This window comes from Electrona antarctica (genome assembly GCF_951216825.1).
Source record: "Electrona antarctica genome assembly, chromosome: 23".
Lineage (NCBI taxonomy): Eukaryota > Metazoa > Chordata > Actinopteri > Myctophiformes > Myctophidae > Electrona > Electrona antarctica.
Genome location: NC_136804.1, coordinates 14,554,103 through 14,564,120, shown reverse-complemented (window position 1 = coordinate 14,564,120; position 10,018 = coordinate 14,554,103). Strand labels below are relative to the sequence as shown.

Here is a 10,018-nt window from a genome sequence, read left to right as displayed (position 1 = left end):
ATACACTGAACATACACTACAAGTATAACTATCCCCCGCCCCCCAATGAAGACCTGAATTTATGGATAATATATAGGCTATTAGGGGGGTGGGGGGCTTCATGGGGTGTGTAGGCTAATTAATAGAAAATATTTGATTTTGTTCCCTTTGGGGGGGGGGGGGGGCTATCTGTAGGTCCTCAACTGTCTGGAATAGTAATTTCATCCATGGAGATGTGTAATGTCTGAAAGCCTGTCTTGTCTTCCATTCTATCAGCACCTACAACCACCTCCCCCAGGCCCCAGCACACCACACGCGCGCAGGCACACACGCACACAGTCAGACAGACAGAGAGACACACGCACATACACATTTGGCGGCCCATCTCCCGTGCACTTGCATGCATATTTTGTGGAGTTGTGTGGTTGTGGTCAGTGGCAGTGCACCATTCTGTCTTTGTGCTTGAGCGCAACAACGCCTCCATCTGGCTTACTTTTGCCACTACAGCAGAAGAGACGGGTCAGAGGCAGCACACAGCATGGAAAATGGCAGTTTTTTGTTTTATATAGTTAACTATGTATTTGGTACGTAGTGTGTTGAACTTTGGTTTGGGGCTTAAAAAATATCCGTCCTTGGTTCTATTTTAATTCCCTCTTTTGTTCTATTTTCGTCCCTTTTGTTTTTGTTTTGTTTTTTTGCATTGTGAAGTGGGCATGCTTGACACAATGCTCTCTATCAATAGGCCTATAACCTCTTAAATAGTTGTGTATAAAATAAACTGTTATAACTTCTTTTTTTAATAAAACATTAAATGTTGCATAGTTGTTTGTTGTTTTGTTGGTGTGAGAGAGAGAGAGAGAGAGAGAGAGAGAGAGAGAGAGAGAGAGAGAGAGAGAGAGAGAGAGAGAGAATATATTCCCGTCCAGTTGGTGGCGGTAATGCACGTAAATAAGACTGCATCTTCTACCCTGTGATTGGTTCCGTTCTATCCATCCAATGAGGAGCAGGTAATTTAAACAGTGAGAGGGCTCACTCAGCTCAGCTGTTTGTCCAGTGGTTTTGGTTTGTTTGGGGTAAGTGTTTTTAATTCTCTCCAAATCCTTACTAGTATGACGTGACCTGTCCAACCGCAACAGTGCAACACTTCATGTAATAATGTTTCGTTAGCTCTGGTCCATAGCTCTAATGCGCAACGCATTATGGACCAGAGCTATGTTTCGGTAAACAACGTGGTTAATGTGTTTGAGTGACCAATAAATCCAGCCGCCTGCGAACATTGATTTGTTTACGACTACGAGACATTAGCGTCTACATACGTAGGTATACTACCATACATCTTGGCAACTGTCCTATCCTCGTTGGCTGCCTTGAATAATCGTTTTAAACGTATTTTCGGACAGACAGTTGTTTGACAACAGCTTTGGCTGTTAGCTTAGCTGCTAAATGGATTGCCCTGTTTACGGCAACTTTCTTCCGGGTCGCTTTAGTTTTGTCCACATTACCCCCGATTGTTTTTTTTGTTTTTGTTTTATCTATTCAGATATTCAGAATCGAGTGTTTGCTTAGTACCAGACAGTCCAATGGGACCGCTTTTCTGAAATATTTTATTTTTCAATGAAAGGGAATTGTTAGCTCTGGAATGGTCCATAGCTTTTCCAAACTAAGTCCAGCTAGGGAATTGTAAAAGCTATATTTCGATGATGCATTTTCATGTTTAGTCTTCAGCAAAACCACTGGCCAAACCATGGCCCCCTTCTCCACTCTAGCTGTGGCTGCTCATATGAAATGCAAATTCTACACACATGTAGGCTAAATAAAGGCATGTGTGGACTGAGCTGTCATAATTTAGTGTATATTTTCTTTTAGCAAAATTGTAAATCAGTTCCAAAACTTCCAACTGACATTTGTGTGATTTTAAAACTGCAATATTTGCAAGATGGGGAAAGCCCTTGTAAAACAGTCTACAAATGTTCAGGTTTTGTGTTGATTCTATGCAAACTATTGCTAACATTTGCTATTTATACTTCACCATGTATTTAAGGTACAATAACTCAGTGAGAAGACTACCGTTTCAACTTGAGAGGTGGACAAGGATCAAGACTATACAAAGGTAGCCTAGTTAAATGTACTCAATCTTCTTGTGTTGATCGAAACATCTTTATTTTCTATAAAGAAACAGTATTTTATTTGCAAACAATCTTTTTAATCTACATTCACAGGTGGCTGCAGATAAAGCCTGCAAAATAAAAAGCAAAGTCTTTGTCTGAAAGAAGGAAGCAAGAATGGATGAAGGCCATGAAAACATTCCTCCTCCACACTGTGGTGGGCCCCAACATTTAAAGCCTAACTCACTCGGTGTGGCCTTCGGCTCCTCTACCCCAGCTCGGTATAACAGCAATGGTGGAGTCAAATCAACATCATGGACCCCCTGTTTGCTTCCTGATCTCACCCCAGTTTCAAAATTCTTGCATTCGAAGCGGAGAGTTCTGACTGATGTCAAGAGCCCTCAGTTTGTTAACATAAAAGATGAGGTTTTTCCAGACTTCTCATTTGATATTTCCACCATAGATCAAAGTGCTGTCTTCAATCAATATGGTGCATTAGCAGAGCAGATTGGTTCATGCTGCGATCTCAGTAGCGTGTCTTCAGTGGACACCATGGGGAACGCAACAGAGGGTTCAGTAAAGCTCACTAACCAGACAACTACTGGCCCTATAAACGACTCATTTGATTGCCACCCACCTGGCCCCTCAAAGTGTAATAATGTGACGGCTGATGCAGACCCTACTGGCAAAATGTTTGCTCTGAATAAGACTTTGGATGCTGAAGATGACCCTGCTGAACTGGCAGTCTCTGAAGCGGAGCCTTGCAGCAATACCATTGAATCTGCTTCTGCACTTAGCACAAATTCTTTGCTTGAAAGCCATACGAGTGTTGACCAACTTAACCCCCAAAACACCTTCGATGTGGACTGTTCCAATCTCGAGTTGAATCACCAGACCATTACTGGCCCTATGAGAGTTGACCCAGACCCACATAACACCTTTGATATGACGGGCTCAACCAATCTCTCCAACCACCAGACCACTACTGGCCCTATGAGAGTTGACCCAGACCCACATAACACCTTCGATATGGACTGCTCAACCAATCTCTCCAACCACCAGACCACTACTAGCCCTGACCCACATAACACCTTCGATATGGACTGCTCAACAAATCTCTCCAACCACCAGACCAATACTAGCCCTGACCCACATAACACCTTCGATATGACAGGCTCAACCAATCTCTCCAACCACCAGATCACTACTAGCCTGATTAATGTTAACCAACAGAATACCTTTGACGTTGACAGCCCTGAAAACGTAACATTTGATGTCCACCTACCTGTTCCCTCAAGGTGTACTAAAGATACAACGTTTGACGCAGATGCGGTCCCTGAAGATGTGCCAGTAGTGGCGGTCTCTGAAGATGTGCCATTAGTGGTGGTCTCTGAAGATGTGCCAGTAGTGGCGGTCCCTGAAGATGTGCCAGTAGTGGCGGTCCCTGAAGATGTGCCAGTAGTGGCGGTCCCTGAAGATGTGCCAGTAGTGGCGGTCCCTGAAGATGTGCCAGTAGTGGCGGTCCCTGAAGATGTGCCAGTAGTGGCGGTCCCTGAAGATGAGCCAGTAGTGGCGGTCTCTGAAGATGAGCCAGTAGTGGCGGTCTCTGAAGATGAGCCAGTAGTGGCGGTCTCTGAAGATGAGCCAGTAGTGGCGGTCCCTGAAGATGAGCCAGTAGTGGAAGTCCCTGAAAATGAGCCAGTAGTGGCAGTCCCTGAAGATGAGCCTGTAGTGGCAGTCTCTGAAGATGAGCCGGGACTAGTGGCAGTCTCTGAAGATGAGCCTGTAGTGGCAGTCTCTGAAGATGAGCCAGTAGTGGCAGTCTCTGAAGATGAGCCGGGACTAGTGGCAGTCCCTGAAGATGAGCCGGGACTAGTGGCAGTCCCTGAAGATGAGCCAGTAGTGGCGGTCTCTGAAGATGAGCAGGGACTAGTGGCAGTCTCTGAAGATGAGCCTGTAGTGGCAGTCCCTGAAGATGAGCCTGTAGTGGCAGTCCCTGAAGATGAGCCAGTAGTGGCAGCCTCTGAAGATGAGGCTGTAGTGGCAGTCTCTGAAGATGAGGCTGTAGTGGCAGTCTCTGAAGATGAGCCGGGACTAGTGGCGGTCCCTGAAGATGAGCCAGTAGTGGCGGTCCCTGAAGATGAGCCAGTAGTGGCGGTCCCTGAAGATGAGCCAGTAGTGGCGGTCTCTGAAGATGAGCTGGGACTAGTGGCGGTCACAGAAGATGAGCCTGTTGTAAGGGCAGTCTCTGCCACGTCCTCAGGTTCAGCTTCAGTTACTGGACCTGGTAATAGTAAAGACTATTCACAGTCAAGCACTTTAACTATGTCAGAATCCTATGACAGCCCGGTTGTGAATTTCGCACCTGGAGCGAGCAAACTGGACGACACTTTAGAATTGAGGGAAGCCCAATTTACATCGACGCCCATGCCTCACCGCTACGCAGCTGAAAAAGTAGAGGAAAACCCCACTGTGGTTCCACGAAAACTTTATCAGTCACACTCTCAGTTTGTTCCTGCAACAAACTCTGTAGAGTCACACTCACAGTTTGTTCCCCCAACAAACATTGTGAGTGACCGGAAGACCTTCATGAACCCGAATGACCCCAGAGTTAAACACCTGCTGCCTCCTTCAGCCTCATTGATTCCTGGTGGCAATTTAAAGAAACCTTCTGGCCTACCAATGAGGAGGGCCCAAGCAAACGGACCAGGACATACTGCTGCTCTCCCCAAGGAGGTACGAGTGGAATGTTTAATCTCCTTTATAAAAATGTATATATCAAATAAAAACTAGACTACGGTAAAATGTTAGACTTGTCTTTTTAGTTCTACTGGATCCCTTCTCCACTAGTCTCAGACTAGTGAAGAAGGGATCCAGTAGAACTAAAAGAAAAGTCATTTTGTTTGATGCACTCGTGTTGCACTTGTGTGTTGTAACGCTTTGTCAGCTGGTAGATCTGCTATTTTCAGCATGCAACCAAAATCTTCCATTAATATGAATCATATTAATATTATATGATCAAGGTTTGCCAAAAATTTAGATGACTAAGTCAATTGTACATTTAGTCAACTAAGCGTTTCCAGATTACTAAAGTACACAAACTAAATTAATTGTATTCAAAACTATGGCTAAATCAATATTTTCTGTTAAAATTAACACTGTTAATAAAGAGTACACACCTGGCCCAGTGACTTTTTTTTGTCTCCTTAACTCCGACTCTCAGGCCACTGGAATCCCCAGGTCCGTCACTGAGGTCAAAGGAATCCCCAAGGCCATGGTAACACGTAGCGCAGATACAGGTAACTATTCAATTGAATTCTGTGCTATTTTGTATGCAGTAGTTTGCATATACTGTAGATTTTCCCATGGACAGTCAAATGGTAAATTCAGTGTCTTCACACTTATTTATTTTGGTTCAGCTTGAGATGTCATGATGTTTAGAATAAGATGCTAGCTTTACATGGTATCCTAGTTTCTTTGAAATACGAAATCATTCTCTTTGCACTTTACTTCTTGACCGTTTACCCCGTCGACTAGGGTTCATGCCAGTTATTCTGACTTTGCCGTGTAAGTCTCTACAAAATGCCTAAATTGTAGTTGATCCATCTCTTCTGTCTTCCCAGTTGCTCCTGCTGTAGGAGCCGTGCTACCTGCTGCCGGGCTAAGGAAACGTCAGGGCGCTGGTCTACCTTTAGCCACTCAGAGGGCTGGGCCAGCTCTCAGACCCCCCATGACAAGAAGATTGGCAGCAAAAGTATCTGGGGAACCAACAGGTACACAATATCCAAAACAAATTGTATCTAAGAATATTTTACACAGAACTGTCATGTTGTGGATTGTTGGAAAAAGGGAATATCTGCACTCTCTTATAAAGTTTGAGTTTCTTTATTTCATGATACACATGCAGCAGCAGTCCACCTAGAGAAGCGAACACGCTTCGGCACGCAGGCCTTCCTTGGCGTTTCAAACCAGCGTTTCCTAGTTTGAAATGCTGAGGAAGGCCCGCGTGCCGAAACGCAAGAAATTGCATCGTGTCAGGTGGTTTTACGGTCTCAAACCTTCATTCAGACCTTGTATGCATGATGAGGGTTAGACACTGTATGGTATTGACTGCTTGCTTCTTGCCTTTGTATAGAAGCTGCATACTGAGAATATATCAACTGGTCAGTGATGACACTGACTAGTTGTGAAATGGTGTCTTGTTGAAATTCCCACAGCATATTCTTAGAGTTATTTAAAAGGTGAATTATACAGTCTGTGGTGTCGCTTTTTCTTGTGGTTTCTAAATCCAGCGCATTTGCTTTTTTCTCCATCGAAAGTTCACACAAATGCAGCCCCTGCCATCCCTTTATTGAAGATTGTCCAGTCACCAAAAAGGAGGAACTTGAGGAGTGGGGGAGACTCAAGTGGGGAGGCTGCTTTGTTGGCAAAAAGGAAGATGGGTAAATAAAGTCTTGTTAAAAGTCCCTTAAATGGTTCCATTCTGGTATAGGTTGATTTATTTTTGCCACCTAATGTGTCAAGCATCTTAGTGATTCTATTATAGCTAGCTGTAACCACTAAAACCCTATATACTTTGTTCACCTGGATCCACCTAATGGTCTATTTCTTTTGGTTAGGGATGCCTCGATCACACTTTTTCAAAACGGATTCAATATCTATCCGCGATCGCTGCACCTCTAATTTTGGTCCTCGTGGCTCTAAATAAAAATAAATCCAATCTGACTTTACTTATAGAGCACATTTAAAAACAACTGACAAGTGCTTTACAGAAAATGTTGAAGAGACACAAGAGTACAGAATAAGCAGCTTAACCCTACTTAATTTCTCTCCCTGTGATTTCAGATGTTCAGGTGCCATCTTCTAGTGCTGCGGGTCCTTCCCAGACAGGTAGGAGGTGCTGGAAGTCTGAACTTGGTGTCATCAAAACTCATCAATTACATATTTTGTAGCTGGGAACAAAGTAATGATATCAGCGACAATATGTGGTGTCATTGGTGGTGCAATGAATTGACCCAATGACCATTTTACCCATTAAACCCCATTTTAAAAAATGGTGGAAAACCTCAACATTTTTGAAACATTTGCCTAGCTTGAAATGCACAAAATACAATTGGCATAATCCAGTGTATTTGCTTTTTGTTCTCCCCCTTGCCTTCAGTTACGACTGGCCAATCGCAAACCCTGAAGAGGCCTGCCAGTAGACTGGCTTTCCCAGGAGCCAAACAGAAGAAAATGGGTAAATAAAGGGTTTGTTTAAAGTCTCAAATTAGTAGCGTCCAGGTGTTATAGGAATACAGGTCCTGCCCACCACTGCAGAGACTGTTAAAGGCAAGCACATGTGTTGATTAGAACCCCAAACACAATTGGCTGTCATATTTGTTTGTGAATCCCTGACTGTCTAAAGAAAGGGGATAACACTTTAACTCTAATCAACTGATCAATATTCTTGATCTTCTGTTCCTAAATTTGTCTATATTTTTATATTGAGTGGACATGGCACACGAGCAGCATGGTATGAACCCAGATAATTTGCTATACTACTTTGGTAGTTTGGTTGAATTGGTTTTCGCTGCATCTAGTCCTAATGTGCCTGGCATTTTAATTCCAAATACTGTAGTCTATGCTAGTCGTCTGAGTGATTTGTATTTTGTATGCATTTTTATTTCTCTCACACTTTGTTTGTTGGCTGTGCAGGTATGCCCATGTGACACTACCAGTGTGCTCTGTACTGGGCATGACTAATCGTTTGCACGTCCTACACTTTAGTTGGCTTTCTTTCAATCATTGTCAGCCTTTTCAGTGATTTTCATTCTGAAATGTATATCCGTATTGTGTAATTTTCTTTTTTGCAGCAGTTTGCTCTAGCAGCAAATGATGAAAGCCCAAACCTTAAGAGAAACAAAACCTACAGTACAAATGGAGTGTTTGCTTACACATTTTCTACAAAAGTCAAGAGTTAGAAATTTGCTATTTCCCTGCAGAAGTCCTTTATTGACACCTTTCAATCTAGATGGACTCATCCGTGTCATGAATGTATTTGCAGACTGTTCCAACTGTGCCGAGTTACAGAAACGACTGGAAGAGGCACTGCAGCAACTAGAAGAGGTTCAGCAAGAAAACAAGAGGCTTCGCAAACGAAATGTGTTAAGCACGAGCCATTGATTTAAAGCACAATGGCATTGACTTCCCATTGTAAGGTGAAAACGGAGCAAGATGTCTCCAATTGGACAGATTACTTCATGACATGATAACCACACAACTAAACCTAAACCTCTTCTATTTCGGTTCTGTTTACTTAATGGTTACATGATAGCAGAATGACAGACTTAATTTAAAAGAGTAGTTGACTTGTCTAGCAATAAAACACCCCATGAAGACTTTTCATTCTTGGAGATTTTTTGTTTCTCATTGCTAAACTAAATTTGAGCCCTGAAAGTCTCTGACACTACACTTATCTCTGACACAGATGTAGCCGAACTAGAATTAATAGATCTGTACAAAGGCATTAGAATTAATAGCCATGATGTATATGGTTATATCCTCTGACCAGTCCATCCGACTATACAGCTTAGGTTTGCACTCCACTTAAGTGCTGCTATTTGGGAATTAAATGAAATGTATTAATATAACATGGCAGCGTTTACTTCCCTTAACTCACCCCCCCCCCCCAAAAACAAATACATTTTCTATCAATTACACACCCTATGAAGCCTTGAATTCATGGAAATGTGTCATATTGCTGAGCCAAACGGGTAATTACAGATTATTGGCTTAGGATAAAATGCGGGGGAAAAAACCCACCTCTCCATGGATTCAAGGCTTCATGGGGCGTGTAATTGATGGTCATTTTTGGGTGAACTACTCCTTTAAAACTGCCCTGGGAATATGCCAGTGTTCTACAGTCACATCCAGGTGGCAGGTAGGCACTGCTCCATGTTAAATGATTTAATTGTTTTTTTTCTCTCTCCCTATCTTTCAGATTTGCTTCCCCCCAAATGAAGATTGAAGAAATTGTATACCTAATTTGTGTTCAGATTTTAATTTCTCTCGTATTTTAATAAAGGACTTTTACTTTAGATTGCCTTGGATACCTTTGTTTTTGTTTGAGTGCCACTTGAGTGAAATGGACAGTAAATGGTAAATAGTGCATTTATATAGCGCCTTTATCCAAGGCGCTTTACAGAGATTGTGCATTACATTCACCCATTCACACACACATTCATACACCGATGGCAGCGGAAACCATGCAAGGCACCAACTAGCACATCGGGAGCAATTAGGGGTTCAGTGTCTTGCTCAAGGACACTTCGACAGTGACTCTGGGGGAGCCCGGGTTTGAACAACCAGGCACTCTACCTGTGAGCCACCGCCGCCCCAGTAAATGGGGATAATGTATATCATTAAAAAGGCACCGACTATCTTTTCTGATATTAGTGTGGCAACGGTACTAGCTCCTAATGAGTAACTACACAGTAGGGTGTGGAATTCTTATACCACAATTATCATCCCACTGTTCAATGTCCCGTAGCACTACAAAGCTATCTTTATATTATACAAAATCTGCCGAGTTAAATGCAGTGGAGGGATTCTGCTCCTTTACATGGCTAGGAAGTCATTTTGATGTAGGCTGCAGGTAGTTCTGGTAAACTGGACAATCCTGGATTTCCTAGCCGATTGGACACATTCGGCAGTACATTCCCAGGCTTTATCGCCTCGTAAGCTGGAGATAAAACTCAAATGAGGTTAGGTGTTAATGTAATGTTAATTTCTAATCGAAGTTTTTGCCTTCCACAATGTGTGGTGGGTACATCCATGTTCCAACTCTGTGATAACCGAGACACCTTTACATCCTGACAGCTAATACACCAGATATTGTTGTGGTTGAGTCCAGAGAAGTGTGTATTAGAGATATTAAATACCAACCACTCCTA

At 42.9% G+C, this 10,018-nt stretch overlaps 1 protein-coding gene across 3 annotated transcripts; it reads left to right on the top strand.

The window, feature by feature from the left end:
• Positions 1-961: 961 nt before the first annotated feature.
• On the top strand, positions 962-9,163 carry LOC306916203 (uncharacterized protein). Of its 3 annotated transcripts, none has more exons than XM_079494017.1 (10): positions 962-1,052; positions 2,021-2,089; positions 2,199-4,820; positions 5,308-5,383; positions 5,708-5,857; positions 6,404-6,526; positions 6,930-6,974; positions 7,246-7,323; positions 8,131-8,279; positions 9,067-9,163. In XM_079494017.1, exons 3-9 carry the CDS (start codon positions 2,262-2,264, stop codon positions 8,247-8,249), a joined length of 3,150 nt encoding a protein of 1,049 aa, XP_079350143.1. In that variant the 5' UTR covers positions 962-1,052; positions 2,021-2,089; positions 2,199-2,261; the 3' UTR covers positions 8,250-8,279; positions 9,067-9,163. The 3 variants fall into 3 exon arrangements, with proteins under 3 accessions (XP_079350143.1, XP_079350142.1, XP_079350144.1); XM_079494016.1 differs by having other exon boundaries at positions 8,131-8,284; XM_079494018.1 differs by having other exon boundaries at positions 987-1,052; positions 2,021-2,062; positions 8,131-8,284.
• Positions 9,164-10,018: the final 855 nt, after the last annotated feature.

Bases quoted from the DNA above. Each gene is read 5' to 3' on its own strand.
- LOC306916203 (XM_079494017.1), top strand. From the start codon at position 2,262: ATGGATGAAGGCCATGAAAACATTCCTCCTCCACACTGTGGTGGGCCC. The intron at 5,858-6,403 runs GTACACAATATC...CTCCATCGAAAG, and splicing joins AGTATCTGGGGAACCAACAG to TTCACACAAATGCAGCCCCT. The intron at 7,324-8,130 runs GTAAATAAAGGG...ATGTATTTGCAG, and splicing joins AGCCAAACAGAAGAAAATGG to ACTGTTCCAACTGTGCCGAG.